This window comes from Panulirus ornatus, chromosome 73 (assembly GCF_036320965.1).
Source record: "Panulirus ornatus isolate Po-2019 chromosome 73, ASM3632096v1, whole genome shotgun sequence".
Taxonomy (NCBI): Eukaryota; Metazoa; Arthropoda; class Malacostraca; order Decapoda; family Palinuridae; genus Panulirus; species Panulirus ornatus.
Genome location: NC_092296.1, coordinates 15,088,169 through 15,106,053, shown reverse-complemented (window position 1 = coordinate 15,106,053; position 17,885 = coordinate 15,088,169). Strand labels below are relative to the sequence as shown.

At 42.6% G+C, this 17,885-nt stretch overlaps 1 protein-coding gene across 1 annotated transcript in view; it reads left to right on the top strand.

Moving 5' to 3' along the window:
• The window catches only part of LOC139748269 (ecto-NOX disulfide-thiol exchanger 1), a 217,819-nt gene that overhangs the window by 15,186 nt on the left and 184,748 nt on the right, over nucleotides 1–17,885 (top strand). Inside the window, exons 4-5 of the mRNA XM_071661229.1 lie at nucleotides 10,849–10,985; nucleotides 16,343–16,581. Coding sequence (XP_071517330.1) covers nucleotides 10,849–10,985; nucleotides 16,343–16,581 — 376 coding nt within the window. The remainder of the gene's footprint in view (nucleotides 1–10,848; nucleotides 10,986–16,342; nucleotides 16,582–17,885) is intronic.

Sequence of the window (17,885 nt, the reverse complement as noted above, 5' to 3'; positions counted from 1 at the left end):
TATTTATATTTTTTATTGGTTGTTTAATTTGTTTATGGATGGGGTTGTTAGGGAGGTAAATGCAAGAGTTTTAGAAAGAGGGGCAAGTATGAAGTCTGTTGGGGATGAGAGAGCTTGGGAAGTGAGTCAGTTGTTGTTCGCTGATGATACAGCGCTGGTGGCTGATTCATGTGAGAAACTGCAGAAGCTGGTGACTGAGTTTGGAAAAGTGTGTGGAAGAAGAAAGTTAAGAGTAAATGTGAATAAGAGCAAGGTTATTAGGTACAGTAGGGTTGAGGGTCAAGTCAATTGGGAGGTGAGTTTGAATGGAGAAAAACTGGAGGAAGTGAAGTGTTTTAGATATCTGGGAGTGGATCTGGCAGCGGATGGAACCATGGAAGCGGAAGTGGATCATAGGGTGGGGGAGGGGGCGAAAATCCTGGGGGCCTTGAAGAATGTGTGGAAGTCGAGAACATTACCTCGGAAAGCAAAAATGGGTATGTTTGAAGGAATAGTGGTTCCAACAATGTTGTATGGTTGCGAGGCGTGGGCTATGGATAGAGTTGTGCGCAGGAGGATGGATGTGCTGGAAATGAGATGTTTAAGGACAATGTGTGGTGTGAGGTGGTTTGATCGAGTGAGTAACGTAAGGGTATGAGAGATGTGTGGAAATAAAAAGAGCGTGGTTGAGAGAGCAGAAGAGGGTGTTTTGAAGTGGTTTGGGCACATGGAGAGGATGAGTGAGGAAAGATTGACCAAGAGGATATATGTGTCGGAGGTGGAGGGAACAAGGAAAAGAGGGAGACCAAATTGGAGGTGGAAAGATGGAGTGAAAAAGATATTGTGTGATCGGGGCCTGAACATGCAGGAGGGTGAAAGGAGGGCAAGGAATAGAGTGAATTGGAGCTATGTGGTATACCGGGGTTGACGTGCTGTCAGTGGATTGAATCAAGGCATGTGAAGCGTCTGGGGTAAACCATGGAAAGCTGTGTAGGTATGTATATTTGCGTGTGTGCACGTATGTATATACATGTGTATGGGGGGGGGTTGGGCCATTTCTTTCGTCTGTTTCCTTGCGCTACCTCGCAAACGCGGGAGACAGCGACAAAGTATAATAAAAAAAAAATAATTTTTTATTATACTTTGTCGCTGTCTCCCGCGTTAGCAAGGTAGCACAGGGAAACAGAGGAAAGAATGGCCCAACCCACCCACATACACATGTATATACATACACGTCTGCACACGCACATATACATACCCATACATCTCAACGTATACATATATATACACACGCAGACATATACATATATACACATGTACATAATTCATACTGTCTGCCTTTATTCATTCCTGTCACCACCCCGCCACACATGAAATGACAACCCCCTCCCCTGCATGTGCACGAGGTAGGGCTAGGAAAAGACAACAAAGGCCACATTCGTTCACACTCAGTCTCTAGCTGTCATGTATAATGCACCGAAACCACAGCTCCCTTTCCACACCCAGGCCCCACAGAACTTTCCATGGTTTACCCCAGATGCTTCATATGCCCTGGTTCAACCCACTGACAGCACGTCGACCCCGGTATACCACATCGTTCGAGTTCACTCTATTCCTTGCATGCCCTTCACCCTCCTGCAAGTTCAGGCCCCGATCACTCAGAATCTTTTTCACTCCATCTTTCCACCTCCAGTTTGGTCTTCCCACTTCTCCTCGTTCCTTCCACCTTTGACACATTTACCCTCTTTGTCAATCTTTCCTCACTCATGCTATCCCTATGACCAAACCATTTCAAAACACCCTCTTCTGCTCTCTCAACCACGCTCTTTTTATTACCACACATCTCTCTTACCCTTTCATTACTTACACGATCAAACCACCTCACACCACATATTGTCCTCAAACATCTCATTTCCAACACATCCACCCTCCTCTGCACAACTCTATCTATAGCCCACGCCTCTCAACCATATAACATTGTTGGAACCACTATTCCTTCAAACATACAGGAGGGTGAAAGGCGTGCAAGGATAGAGTTAACTGGAATGATGTGGTATACTGGGGTTGACGTGCTGTCAGTGGATTGAACCAGGGCATGTGAAGCATCTGGGGTAAACCATAGAAAGTTTGGTGGGGCCTGGATATGGAAAGAGAGCTGTGGTTTCAGTGCATTACACATGACAGCTAGAGACTGAGTGTGAATGAATGTGGCCTTTGTTGTCTTTTCCTAGCGCTACCTCACACGCGTGCGGGGGAGAGGGGTGCCATTTCATGTGTGGCAGGGTGGCAATGGGAATGGATGAAGGCTGCAAGTATGAATATGTACTTTCTTCAAAGCAAACACCTGATCCACACATCCTATACCACTTCTGAAACCACACTGCTCTTCCCCAATCTGATGCTCTGTACACGCCTTCACCCTCTCAATTAATACCCTCCCATATAATTTCCCAGGAATACTCAACAAACTTATACCTCTGTAATTTGAGCACTCACCTTTATCCCCTTTGCCTTTGTACAATGGCACTATGCAAGCATTCCGCCAATCCTCAGGCACCTCACCATGAGTCATACATACATTACATGACCTTACCAACCAGTCAACAACACAGTCACTCCCTTTTTTAATCAATTCCACTGCAATACCATCTAAACCAGCTGCCTTGCAGGCTTTCATCTTCCGCAAAGCTTTTACTACCTCTTCTCTGTTTAGCAAATCATTCTCCCTAACCCTTTCACTTTGCACACCACCTCGACCAAAACACCGTATATCTGCCACTCTATCATCAAACACATTCAACAAACCTTCAAAATACTCACTCCATCTCCTTCTCACATCACCACCTACTAGTTATCACCTCCCCATTAGCCCCCTCACTGATGTTCCCATTTGTTCCCTTGTCTTATGCACTTTATTTACCTCTTCCAAAACATCTTTTTATTCTCCCTAAAATTTAATGATACTCTTTCACCCCAACTTCATTTACCCTCTTTTTCACCTCTTGCACCTTTCTCTTGACCTCCTGCCTCTTACTTTTATACATCTCCCAATCATTTGCATTATTTCCCTGCAAAAATTATCCAAGTGCCTCTCTCTTCTCTTTCACTACCAATCTTACTTCTTCATCCCACTACTCACTACCCTTACTAATCTTCCCTGCTCCCACACTTTTCATGCCACAAGCATCTTTTGCACAATCCATAACTGATTCCCTAAATACATCCCATTCCTCCCCCCACTCCCCATATGTCCTTTGTTCTCACGTTTTTTCATTCTGTACTCAGTCTCTCCTGGAACTTCCTCACAGAAGTCTCCTACCCAAGCTCACTTACTCTCACCACCTTCTTCACCCCAACATTCACTCTTCTTTTCTGAAAACCCATACAAATCTTCACCTTAGCCTTCACAAGGTAATGATCAGACATCCCTCCAGTTGCAACTCTCAGCACATTAACATCCAAAAGTCTCTCTTTCGCGCGCCTGTCAATTAACACGTAATCCAATAATGCTCTCTGGCCATCTCTCCTACTTACATACGTATACTTATGTATATCTCGCTTTTTAAACCAGGTATTCCCAGTCACCAGTCCTTTTTCAGCACATAAATCTTCAAGCTCTTCACCATTTTCTTTTTATGTCTGTGAATATTTTTCCCTTTAGGAACTTGCATAAGGGAGTGCCTATGGCAGAAGAGTCTCCATAACTGGTAAACTTCAGTGCAGTTTCTTACTCTTTTGTTTTTCACCCTTAACAGGCCACTGGCAGAAGGCAACTCTAGCACAGTGTTTTGAGAGGCTTCTACCTAATGTTCCTTCCAACTACTACTACCCAATTTTTCTACCTAAATGTTCCAGCCTACTAATTCTACCGAATGCTCCCACCTGGTATTCCTACCTACTATATCTACCTAATGCTCCTGTCTCATGTTCCTTCCTTATACTTCTCTCTGTTGCTCCAACCATTTTACTAAAAGGCAAGGCAGTTGAATAGCACTCACACCACATGAAAATCTGGTGTTATGAAGTATGAATCGCATGAGTTGTGTTATCAAGTATTATTTGTGACAAGTAGAGATTGTATGCCTGTGGACAGAATGCCAGCAGTCCACATGTGGGTGAGGCAGAAAGTAAAGACAGCTACCTGGGTCAGAGGAGTGCAACTTGACGACCACGTAATTGCTGGCTCTTTTTGTAGCGTTCACTAACCCTCCCGATACCCAGGTGGATAGTGCTGGTAATATACCTCCCTGGTTGGTGGCTGCCTACCATCTACTACCTGTTGACTGTTGTTCAGCAATTTTGATTTCTCAAATGGACTTCTCAATGACCTCCATTATGCAGTGACATCGTTTTGATCATAAACGAAGAGATTATTTTCAATAATTATATTGATATATATCAAATGCAGTCATAATGAATTTCATAAGTTATATATTTTTTTTTATTATTTTGCTTTGTCGCTGTCTCCCGTGCCTGCGTGGTAGCGCAAGGAAACAGACGAAAGAAATGGCCCAACCTACCCCCACACACATGCACACACACACATGTCCACACGCAAACATACACACCCACACACCCCAACGCACACACATATATACACACACAGACACACACACATATACGCACATGCACACATTTCACACTGTCTGCCCCTACTCACCCCCATCGCCACCCCACCACACACGGAATAACATCCCCCTCCCCTCTCATGTGCGCGAGGCAGCGCCAGGAAAAGACAACAAAGGCCCCATTCACTCACACTCAGTCTCCAGCTGTCATGCAATAATGCTCGAAACCACAGCTCCCTTTCCACATCCAGGCCCCACAAAACTTTCCATGGTTTACCCCAGACGCTTCACATGCCCTGATTCAATCCATTGACAGCACGTCGACCCCGGTATACCACATCGATCCAATTCACTCTATTCCTTGCCCGCCTTTCACCCTCCTTTATGTTCAGGCCCCGATCACTCAAAATCTTTTTCACTCCATCTTTCCACCTCCAGTTTGGTCTCCCACTTCTCCTTGTTCCCTCCACCTCTGACACATATATCCTCTTGGTCAATCTTTCCTCACTCATTCTCTCCATGTGCCCAAACCATTTCAGAACACCCTCTTCTGCTCTCTCAACCACACTCTTTTTATTTCCACACATCTCTCTTACCCATACATTACTTACCCGATCAAACCACCTCACACCACATATTGCCCTCAAACATCGCATTTCCAGCACATCCACCCTCCTGCGCACTACTCTATCCATAGCCCACGCCTCGCAAGCATACAACATTGTTGGAACCACTATTCCTTCAAACATAGCCATTTTTGCTTTCGGAGATAATGTTCTCGACTTCTACACATTCTTCAAGGCTCCCAGGATTTTCACCCCCTCCCCCACCCTATGATTTACTTCCGCTTCCATGGTTCCATCCGCTGCCAGATCCACTCCCAGATATCTAAAACACTTTACTTCCTCCAGTTTTTCTCCATTCAAACTTACCTCCCAATTGACTTGACCCTCAACCGTACTGTACCTAATAACCTTGCTCTTATTCACATTTACTCTTAACTTTCTTCTTTCACACACTTTACCAAACTCAGTCACCAGCTTCTGCAGTTTCTCACATGAATCAGCCACCAGTGCTGTATCATCAGCGAACAACAATTGACTCACTTCCCAAGCTCTCTCATCCACAACAGACTTCATACTTGCCCCTCTTTCCAAAACTCTTGCATTCACCTCCCTAACAACCCCATCCATAAACAAATTAAACAACCATGGAGACATCACACACCCCTGCCACAAACCTACATTCACTGAGAACCAATCACTTTCCTCTCTTCCTACACGAACACATGCCTTACATCCTCGATAAAGTTATTATTATTATTATTATTATTATTTTTTTTTTTTTTTTTTTCCAAACTATTCGCCATTTCCCGCATTAGCGAGGTAGCGTTAAGAACAGAGGACTGGGCCTTTGAGGGAATACCCTCACCTGGCCCAATTCTCTGTTCCTTCTTTTGGAAAATTGAAAAAAAAAAAAAAAAAAAAAAAACGAGAGGGGAGGATTTCCAGCCCCCCGCTCCCTCCCCTTTTAGTCGCCTTCTACGACACGCAGGGAATACGTGGGAAGTATTCTTAATCCCCTATCCCAGGGATATTATTATTATTATTATTATTATTATTATTATTATTATTATTTTATATTTATATTTTTTATTATACTTTGTCGCTGTCTCCCGCGTTAGCAAGGTAGCACAGGGAAACAGAGGAAAGAATGGCCCAACCCACCCACATACACATGTATATACATACACGTCCGCACACGCACATATACATACCCATACATCTCAACGTATACATATATATACACACGCAGACATATACATATATACACATGTACATAATTCATAGTCTGCCTTTATTCATTCCTGTCACCACCCCGCCACACATGAAATGACAACCCCCTCCCCTGCATGTGCACGAGGTAGGGCTAGGAAAAGACAACAAAGGCCACATTCGTTCACACTCAGTCTCTAGCTGTCATGTATAATGCACCGAAACCACAGCTCCCTTTCCACACCCAGGCCCCACAGAACTTTCCATGGTTTACCCCAGATGCTTCATATGCCCTTGTTCAACCCATTGACAGCACGTCGACCCCGGTATACCACATCGTTCCAGTTCACTCTATTCCTTGCATGCCCTTCACCCTCCTGCATGTTCAGGCCCCGATCACTCAGAATCTTTTTCACTCCATCTTTCCACCTCCAGTTTGGTCTTCCCACTTCTCGTTCCTTCCACCTTTGACACATTTACCCTCTTTGTCAATCTTTCCTCACTCATGCTATCCCTATGACCAAACCATTTCAAAACACCCTCTTCTGCTCTCTCAACCACGCTCTTTTTATTACCACACATCTCTCTTACCCTTTCATTACTTACACGATCAAACCACCTCACACCACATATTGTCCTCAAACATCTCATTTCCAGCACATCCACCCTCCTCTGCACAACTCTATCTATAGCCCACGCCTCTCAACCATATAACATTGTTGGAACCACTATTCCTTCAAACATACAGGAGGGTGAAAGGCGTGCAAGGATAGAGTTAATTGGAATGATGTGGTATACTGGGGTTGACGTGCTGTCAGTGGATTGAACCAGGGCATGTGAAGCATCTGGGGTAAACCATAGAAAGTTTGGTGGGGCCTGGATATGGAAAGAGAGCTGTGGTTTCAGTGCATTACACATGACAGCTAGAGACTGAGTGTGAATGAATGTGGCCTTTGTTGTCTTTTCCTAGCGCTACCTCACACGCGCGCGGGGGGAGAGGGGTGCCATTTCATGTGTGGCAGGGTGGCAATGGGAATGGATGAAGGCTGCAAGTATGAATATGTACTTTCTTCAAAGCAAACACCTGATCCACACATCCTATACCACTTCTGAAACCACACTGCTCTTCCTCAATCTGATGCTCTGTACACGCCTTCACCCACTCAATTAATACCCTCCCATATAATTTCCCAGGAATACTCAACAAACTTATACCTCTGTAATTTGAGCACTCACCTTTATCCCCTTTGCCTTTGTACAATGGCACTATGCAAGCATTCCGCCAATCCTCAGGCACCTCACCATGAGTCATACATACATTACATGACCTTACCAACCAGTCAACAACACAGTCACTCCCTTTTTTAATCAATTCCACTGCAGTACCATCTAAACCAGCTGCCTTGCCGGCTTTCATCTTCCGCAAAGCTTTTACTACCTCTTCTCTGTTTAGCAAATCATTCTCCCTAACCCTTTCACTTTGCACACCACCTCGACCAAAACACCGTATATCTGCCACTCTATCATCAAACACATTCAACAAACCTTCAAAATACTCACTCCGTCTCCTTCTCACATCACCACCACTATTTATCACCTCCCCATTAGCCCCCCTCACTGATGTTCCCATTTGTTCCCTTGTCTTACGCACTTTATTTACCTTCTTCCAAAACATCTTTTTATTCTCCCTAAAATTTAATGATACTCTTTCACCCCAACTTTCATTTACCCTCTTTTTCACCTCTTGCACCTTTCTCTTGACCTCCTGCCTCTTACTTTTATACATCTCCCAATCATTTGCATTATTTCCCTGCAAAAATTATCCAAGTGCCTCTCTCTTCTCTTTCACTACCAATCTTACTTCTTCATCCCACTACTCACTACCCTTTCTAATCTTCCCTGCTCCCACACTTTTCATGCCACAAGCATCTTTTGCACAAGCCATAACTGATTCCCTAAATACATCCCATTCCTCCCCCACTCCCCATATGTCCTTTGTTCTCACGTTTTTTTGTTCTGTACTCAGTCTCTCCTGGAACTTCCTCACAGAAGTCTCCTACCCAAGCTCACTTACTCTCACCACTTTCTTCACCCCAACATTCTCTCTTCTTTTCTGAAAACCTCTACAAATCTTCACCTTCGCCTTCACAGGGTAATGAACAGACATCCCTCCAGTTGCACCTCTCAGCACATTAACATCCAAAAGTCTCTCTTTCACGCGCGCCTATCAATTAACACATAATCCAATAATAGTTAACACGTATCGCAAGGAAACAGACGAAAGAAAGGCCCCAACCCACCCACATACACGTATAAACATACATGTCCACACACACATATATGCATACTTAGCATACTTATACATGGGGGGGGGTGGCTGGATGTGCAAAGGGAGCTGTGGTTTCGGTGCATTATTACATGACAGCTAGAGACTTGAGTGTGAACAAATGGGGCCTTTGTTGTCTTTTCCTAGCGCTACCTCGCACACATGAGGGGGGAGGGGGTTGTTATTTCATGAGTGGCGGGTGGCGATGGGAATGAATAAAGGCAGACAGTATGAATTATGTACATGTGTATATATGTATATGTCTGTGTGTATAATTATGTATACATTGAGATGTATAGGTATGTATATTTGCGCGTGTGGACGTGTATGTATATACTTGTGTATGTGGGTGGGTTGGGCCATTCTTTCGTCTGTTTCCTTGCACTACCTCGCTAACGCGGGATACAGCGACAAAGCAAAGAAATAAATAAATAAATAAATAAAAAGATATATATAAACACCCATGCTCACACATATACATATACATATTAACATGTACTCCAATACATACACAGACATATACATATGTACATATTCATACTTGCTTGCCTTCTATCCATTCATGGCACTACCCCGCCCCACTGGAAACAACAATGATACCCCCTGTTTCACGGAGTTAGTGCGAGGAAAACAGACAAAAAAGACCACTTTTTTCACGCTGAAATCACAGCTCCCTGTTCACATCCAGGCCCCACAGACCTTACCATAGTGTACCCCTTTCACCAATGTTCTCATTCCTTCTCTTGTTTTTTGCACATTATTTACTTCCTTCCAAATTATCTTTTTTGTCCTCCCTAGAGTTTCCAAGCTTACTTACTCTCACGACTCTCTTCTTCCCTACATTCTCTCCCCTTTTTTGAAAACCTCTACAGATCTTCACCTTTGCTTCCACAAGATAGTGATCAGACATCTAACCATTGCTCCTCTCAGCACATTTACATCCGTCTCTCTTTTACATGCCTATCAATCAGTAAGTAATCTGATATTGCCCTTTAACTGTCTCTCCAACTCATATATGTATGCTTGTGTATATCTTCCTTTTTAAACCATATATGCTAAAACACTAGTCTTTTTCAGTACACAACTTCAGAAGCTCTTTACCATTTCCCTTCATAACAATGAATATCATGCATACCAATTATATCCTTAACTGCCACATTACTCACCTTCACATTCAAGTCACCCATTACTAATACCTGGTCTCCTGCACCGAAATGCTGATGCACTCATAAGGCTGCTTCCAAAGCAGTTGCCTCTCATGATCTTTCTTTTCATGACCAGGTGCATAAGCACCAATAATCACCTATCTCTCTTCATCCACTTTCAGTTTTACCCACATCAATCTAGAATTTACTTCTTTACACTGTATCACATACTCCCACAACTCATGCTTCCTTATCTCTTGTCCTCTCACCTATCCCTGACTTTACTCCCAAGATGTTTCTAAACCATTTTTTCCCTTTACCCCTGAGCTTCGTTTGGCTCAGAGCCATAACATTCATGTTTCTTTCCTCAAACATACTACCTATCTCTCCTTTCTTCTCATCTGGGTTACATCCTCACACATTCAGACACCCCAGTCTGATCCTTCGAGGAGGATGAGCACTCCACATTTGACCTCTCCTTCTGTTTCCTCTTTTCGAAATTGAAATACAAGTAGGGGAGGGTTTCCAGCCCCACACTCATACCTGCTTTAGTCACCTTCTGTGACTTGTGGGGAAAGGTGGTAGGAAGGGTACTGGAAATCTTCCCTACCTGTAATATTACCTTTGAAAAGGAGAACTGGATGAAGGACCCAGCAATGATTTTTTCCAGAAAGGCACTAATTTCTGTCCTTGACACTACCTCATTAAGGTGGTCAACAGTGAATATGTATAAAAGAAATTCTATAAATATTGTATCATGTTTTATATACTGTACTCATTTGTTTATTTATTTTCCTATTTATGTAAATGTGTTGATATTTTTATCTATCTCTCTGTATATCTCTGATGCCTGTTCGCTTCAGGAACTTCCTCAAGGAATGGCCATAGCAGAAGAGTCTCCATAACTGGTGAACTCCAGTTCCACTTCTTAGCTTTAAATGTCACACCCTCAACAGGCTACTGGCTAAGTGCATTTCCAGCAGTGTTTTTAGAGGTTCCTTCATAGTGTCCCTACCGAGTACTTTAACCTAATCTGTTTAACATTTTCTTTCAAGAGATAATGATAGAGATCGTGACCGTGATCGGGATAGGCAAGACCGAGATCGAGATCGAGACCGCCGACGTGATCGCCCCCGAAAGGATGGTGGTGGAAGTGGTCGTAGTAGTGCTGACAACATGCAATCTGGCAATGGTAAGAAACTGGCAGTTGTTGTAAATAGACACCTTCCCTCACATGATGGATTTTATAGCCATTCAGGTCCTGGATAGGGAACTAGGCTCTTATTTTTTTTATATACACCTAACTACCTCTCCAGCAGTAGTGACATAGCATCTCGAACAAACAATGGCCTCATTTGCATGCATAAATTCTAACTGTCATGTGTAACATACAGGAACAAGTGCCTATCATCCATAGCCATGCCATACAGTATACTCCTTGGTTGACCTAAACAGATTCATATGCCTTGGCTCATCCCATTGATAGCAACCCCCTCCCCACCCTATATACCGCATTAATCCATTTCATTCCTTCCCTTTCATATCTCTCACCCTGCTGAATGTTTAGGCCCAGGCATCCCATATCCTCCCTCACTCCAAACTTGTATCATCTTTGTCTCCCCTTCCCCCATGATCCCTCCTCTTCTGTGATGTTGATCGGTTAGCTAGTATTATCATGGTGTATATGACTTATGGTGAGGTGCCTGAGGTTTAGTGTAATACCTACTTAGTGGTGATGTGTAAGGGGACAAAAGTGAATGTTCAAATTACAAAGGTATAACTTTGTTGAGTGTCCTTAATGATGTTGTATGGGTGAGTGATGATTGAGAAGGTATAAGCATGCACAGAGCTCCAGTTTATGGGGATCATTGTGGCTTCAGAAGTGGTAAAAGATGGATGGATCATATGTTTGTGAAGAAAGTGCACAATAAGCTCTACAAAAATCATTTCATCACATTAGAAGACCCGTCATTCCCAATGTGGAACTTCTGTATTGAAAATACTGAACACATACTTCCCAATTGTCCTGTGCTTACCATGTAAGATGCACAACATCACTGCACTTTTGGCATGTGTCCCACCAAATGGATGTGGCTGTCTTGCTGCTGAAACAGGCATAGAGTCCTTTAGAGATGGTCCTTGGGGTAAACATAACATATTTTTTTTCATTTTTTTGTATTTTTATAATTGTATGCTAGCTTCAGGACGGAGGAAGAACTGAACGTCACAATTGTCAACCCCCGCCCATTAGTATAGTAACAAATGCATACGTCCCAACCAAATTTAGCATTATCGCTAATGAACCTTTCTTTTTGAGAAGTAGGCTTATTATGTGAGATATACCTAACGTATATAAGCTAGTCAACCGTATACAAAGTGCTCAATTAGTCTCATAGCTTGTGCTTAGGTTCACCTGCGAGTATCTAAGTCTGATTTAAATCTTTTTATCCGACTATATTATAGCCATTTAGGTTTATTGTCTCATTACTTCGTTCTCACACAGTCCCAGTATTAGAAATTTGGATCTTGTCTGCCATCATCCTCAGTTCCTCAACCACTTCAAACAGAACTTCTCTTCCAAACCGGTTTTCTTATTTAACCTTTTCTTCACTTTTGACGTTTGCTCCTCATTCAATACACTACACATACTGTTCCAAATCTCATTAACTAAACCTCTGGATGGCATCATCACTCTATTTCTTTGATGTAGGTCTTAATAGTACATCTAAAATTGTTTGGGTACTAACATATTTCTTCGAAATTTATTTTATGTATAAGTAATGTGTTGCGTATTTTTAGCAGTATTAACCTCCATGATTTTCCCGCTTAGCCAACTAGTGCACCCCTTCCATGGTTCATGCAACCAGTCAGGCTCTAGTTTTGGACCCATAGCTTCAGGCCAGCCCTGGCCCATTCGTCCTGCTCGAGTCCATGGCCACTTGGCCAGATGACCAATAAGCCCATGGACAATGGTTGCCTATAGGACCTTGGCCACATGTACCAAGCCCAATGGCACCACCGTGAAGGATCCACCCATGTGAGTTTTACCCTTTGTTTATGACATAGAAGTCATCTTTTTCACTAACGCAATGCTCATTATTGCCACAAAGGTAACTTGGCTAATTGAAAACTTTAAATCATGTAGTTTGATCATACCGCTAAGTTATATGGAAATTATCGAAGGGTGGGAACATCCCTGCCAAACCTATGTCACTGGAAACAATCGTGTTCCAATGGAAGCACGACTATGTGCTTTCTCTGAAAAATTTATCATGACATTAAAAGTTGCTACCACACATATGTTGCTTTTACCTTGAAGAGCACTTATAAGCTTGTAAATACTTAAAAGTGTATGATATGCAAAAGTAAAACTTCAAAGCTTAGCACTGAATTTTTATCCTCGCAGATAAGAGTACATCAGTGTGCATTTTCTAATTTCAAGCAGAGATGAGTAAAGAATACTACTATTGATCAACCTTTTCATTTGAACAAGCTATGTGCAAATTGATGGCGTACATGGTCCTGTGAACGTACCTCTCAAAGTGTATATGTACCTTGGTTGTTTCAAACTTTATTATCTGTGAATTGAGACTCAATTGGGCCGTACAATGGCACTATGCACGCATTCCGCCAATCCTCAGGCACCTCACCATGAGTCATACATACATTAAATAACCTTACCAACCAGTCAACAATACAGTCACCCCCTTTTTTAATAAATTCCACTGCAATACCATCCAAACTGCTGCCTTGCCGGCTTTCATCTTCCGCAAAGCTTTCACTACCTCTTCTCTGTTTACCAAATCATTTTCCCTAACCCTCTCACTTTGCACACCACCTCGACCAAAACACCCTATATCTGCCACTCTATCATCGAACATATTCAACAAACCTTCAAAATACTCACTCCATCTCCCTCTCACATCACCACTACTTGTTATCACTCCTCATTTGCGCCCTTCACTGAAGTTCCCATTTGCTCCCTTGTCTTACGCACTTTATTTACCTCCTTCCAGAACATCTTTTTATTCTCCCTAAAATTTAATGATACTCTCTCACCCCAACTCTCATTTGCCCTTTTTTTCACCTCTTGCACCTTTCTCTTGACCTCCTGTCTCTTTCTTTTATACATCTCCCACTCGATTGCATTTTTTCCCTGCAAAAATCGTCCAAATGCCTCTCTCTTCTCTTTCACTAATACTCTTACTTCTTCATTCCACCACTCACTACCCTTTCTAATCAACCCACCTCCCACTCTTCTCATGCCACAAGCATCTTTTGCGCAATCCATCACTGATTCCCTAAATACATCCCATTCCTTCCCCACTCCCCTTACTTCCATTGTTCTCACCTTTTTCCATTCTGTACTCAGTCTCTCCTGGTACTTCCTCACACAGGTCTCCTTCTCAAGCTCACTTACTCTCACCACCCTCTTCACCCCAACATTCACTCTTCTTTTCTGAAAACCCATACAAATCTTCACCTTAGCCTCCACAAGATAATGATCAGACATCCCTCCAGTTGCACCTCTCAGCACATTAACATCCAAAAGTCTCTCTTTCGCACGCCTGTCAATTAAAACGTAATCCAATAACGCTCTCTGGCCATCTCTCCTACTTACATAAGTATACTTATGTATATCTCGCTTTTTAAACCAAGTATTCCCAATCATCAGTCCTTTTTCAGCACATAAATCTACAAGCTCTTCACCATTTCCATTTACAACACTGAACACCCCATGTATACCAATTATTCCCTCAACTGCCACATTACTCACCTTTGCATTCAAATCACCCATCACTATAACCCAGTCTCGTGCATCAAAACCACTAACACACTCATTCAGCTGCTCCCAAAACACTTGCCTCTCTTGATCTTTCTTCTCATGCCCAGGTGCATATGCACCAATAATCACCCACCTCTCTCCATCAACTTTCAGTTTTACCCATATTAATCGAGAGTTTACTTTCTTACACTCTATCACATACTCCCACAACTCCTGTTTCAGGAGTATTGCTACTCCTTTCCTTGCTCTTGTCCTCTCACTAACCCCTGACTTTACTCCCCAGACATTCCCAAACCACTCTTCCCCTTTACCCTTGAGCTTCGTTTCACTTAGAGCCAAAACATCCAGGTTCCTTTCCTCAAACATACTACCTATCTCTCCTTTTTTCACATCTTGGTTACATCCACACACATTTAGGCACCCCACTCTGAGCCTTCGAGGAGGATGAGCCCTCCCCGCGTGACTCCTTCTTCTGTTTCCCATTTTAGAAAGTTAATACAAGGAGGGGAGGATTTCTGGCCCCCCGCTCCCGTCCCCTCTAGTCGCTTTCTACGACACGCGAGGAATACGTGGGAAGTATTCTTTCACCCCTATCCCCAGGGATAATATACATATATATATATACATATACACATACACACACATACACATACATACGCACATATACACACACACACACATACATATATATACATATGAAAAATGTAAGAAACAATTAGAAAACTGAAACTTCTAGCTTGAAATGAATGAAAAAAATGAATGTCACATAATGGTTCAACCTCTGGCTATGGAAAAAAGGAAATGTATAATTTATTTACACAAACGTCAATAGCAGTTTTCATCAATTTAACCACTGTATCAATAAGCTTCAATGTCTAAGCTACATTGTTTCTCCAATTTCACTATTTTCCTTCACATTTTCAATTGTGTCTGAAGGTTCTACTTCAAGAGTGATTGTAGAAACATAACAGTAAACTTTTTTCACTTTTTTGTCATTTACAAGTTGCAAGGTAGCTCTAGGAACGGATGAAGAACTGCTTCATCTGTTCACATTTTTTCTCAGGCTGTTGTGTATAGAAACCAAATGCATACAGTTTCCAACCTACCCATCTTGTTGGCAGTTTATGCTATGATGAGACCTTTCTTTTTTGAGAAGTAGGCTTATTATGTGAGATGGATGGGACTAACCAGTATAATAAGCTAGGTCAATGTATGACATGATAAGTGCATTCAATTTAGTTTGCAGTAGCTTGTGGTTGAGGAGGGAGTGACAGCCATCTTAAGTTGTTTGATTTAACTTCTTTATGATGTCTGAGCTATAATTAGTAGAGCAGGTGTAAAGGCTTTATTTGTGTATCATGTACGAGTTGAAAAAGCGTAGTAGAAAGTCCCTGTATTAGAAAATTGATTCTCATGTGCTGCCATCATCCTGCAGTTCCATCTTCACATCTTCAGAAACTTCTCTTTCAGAGACTGCAGTGTTTTTCCTATGTTGTAACCTCTTTGCTTCACTTTGTGCTCTTTGCTCTCATTTCATTACTTAGAGATCTGATAGCTGCTTCACTAATATGGTAACTAAACCAGTGGATGGAAAGCATTCATCTAGTATGTTATTCTTTGTTGTTAGGTCTTATATAGTACATGGGGCTAAAAGTTTCTGTATCTGATACTAAGCATATTTTGTGGGAAATGTTATTTATGATATAAGTAGATGTGTGCTGTATTTTTGCAGGAATATAACTCTGCTTGTATTTTCTCTGTAGGTAATACTCAAGTGCAGCCCATGGATGGTAGCAACCAGTCAGGCTCTGGTTTTGGACCCATGGGTCCAGGGCCAGGCCCATGGGGGCCCATGTGGGGTCCTGCTGGAGGACCCATGGGTCCACTTGGGCCTATGGGACCAATGGGAGGCCCAATGGGACCAATGGGTGGGCCTATGGGACCTATGGGGCCAATGGGACCAATGGGCCCAATGGGACCACCAGGTGAAGGACCACCCATGGTGAGTTTTTTCCTCTTTTTGTTTATGAGCATTAGAGAGTCATCTTTTTCACTGAGAACTGGCAGAATGCTTATATATTGCCATTGCATAAAGGGAAGGGGATAAAAGTGAACATTTGAAATACATGTAAGTTTGATTATACTCGGTAAGTTATGTGGGAGAGTTGTGATCTTGAAGGTGGTGGGATGCATGCAGCTTCAAATTGGGGAGGAACAATGTGGTTCCAGAAGTGGAAGAGGATGGCTTGGATTTGGTGTTTGCTCTGAAGAATTTATATGAGAAATTCAAAGTGAAACAGAAGAGTATGTGTGTGGCTTTTATGCATCTGAAGAGAGCACATGATAGGGTTGGTAGAATTACTTTAAGGAAGGTGTTATGAATATATGGCGTAGAAAGAAAATTACCTGAGGCACTGATGTGTTTTTATCCGGAGAGTAAGGCATGTGTGCAGGTAATAAGGGAGGAGGGTGAGGAAAGAGAATTACTTGAGGTATTGAGGAGTTTTTATCTGGAGAGTAAGGCATATGTGCAAATATTAGGAGAGGAGGGTGAGTGGTCCTGGTGAAGGTGAGCCTCTGGCAAAGGTGTGTGATGTCACCTTGGTTGTTTAATTGTTTATGGATGGGATGGTGAGGAAGGTGAATGTGGGGGTCTTGGAAAGAGGGGCAGGTCTGCAGTGAGTCAGGTGTTGGGGGGACCTGGGAGATGAGTCATATACTGTCTGCTGATGACACAGTGATTTTGCAAGAGCAAATTCGAGGGAGAAACTGCAGAGGCTAGTTTCTGAGTGTGTGAAAGGCAAGAATTGAGAGTAATTATGAATGAAAGCACTAGAAAGAGACAGGATAGTTGGAGTGTGAGTTTGAATGGAGAAAACTTGGAGGAAGTGTTATAGATACTTGGTGGACAGTGGACATGTTAGTAAATGGAAACATGGGAGTTGAGCTAATCCAAATGGTGGGTGAGGGAACTAAGATTTTGGATGTATTGAGGTGTGTGTGGAAAGTTAGTTTACTGTTTGTGAAGGCAAAAATGGGTCAAATAGTCATGATGGTATTGTCTGGATGTGATGTAGGACCCTGGGTAAAAAGGTACTGAATGGGGCAGATTTGCTGAAAATGATATGTTTGAGCACAATATGTGGTGTGAGGAGGGTTGATTGAATAGGAAATGATAGGGTACCTACATGTCTGCAAGTACCTGTGGTGAAATTTTGCCATGACAGAAACTCCTGTCCACTCAAACATTTTTAAGTATTAGCATGACAGTGTTCAACAAATTGGTGGCTCCTAATCCCTGGGATC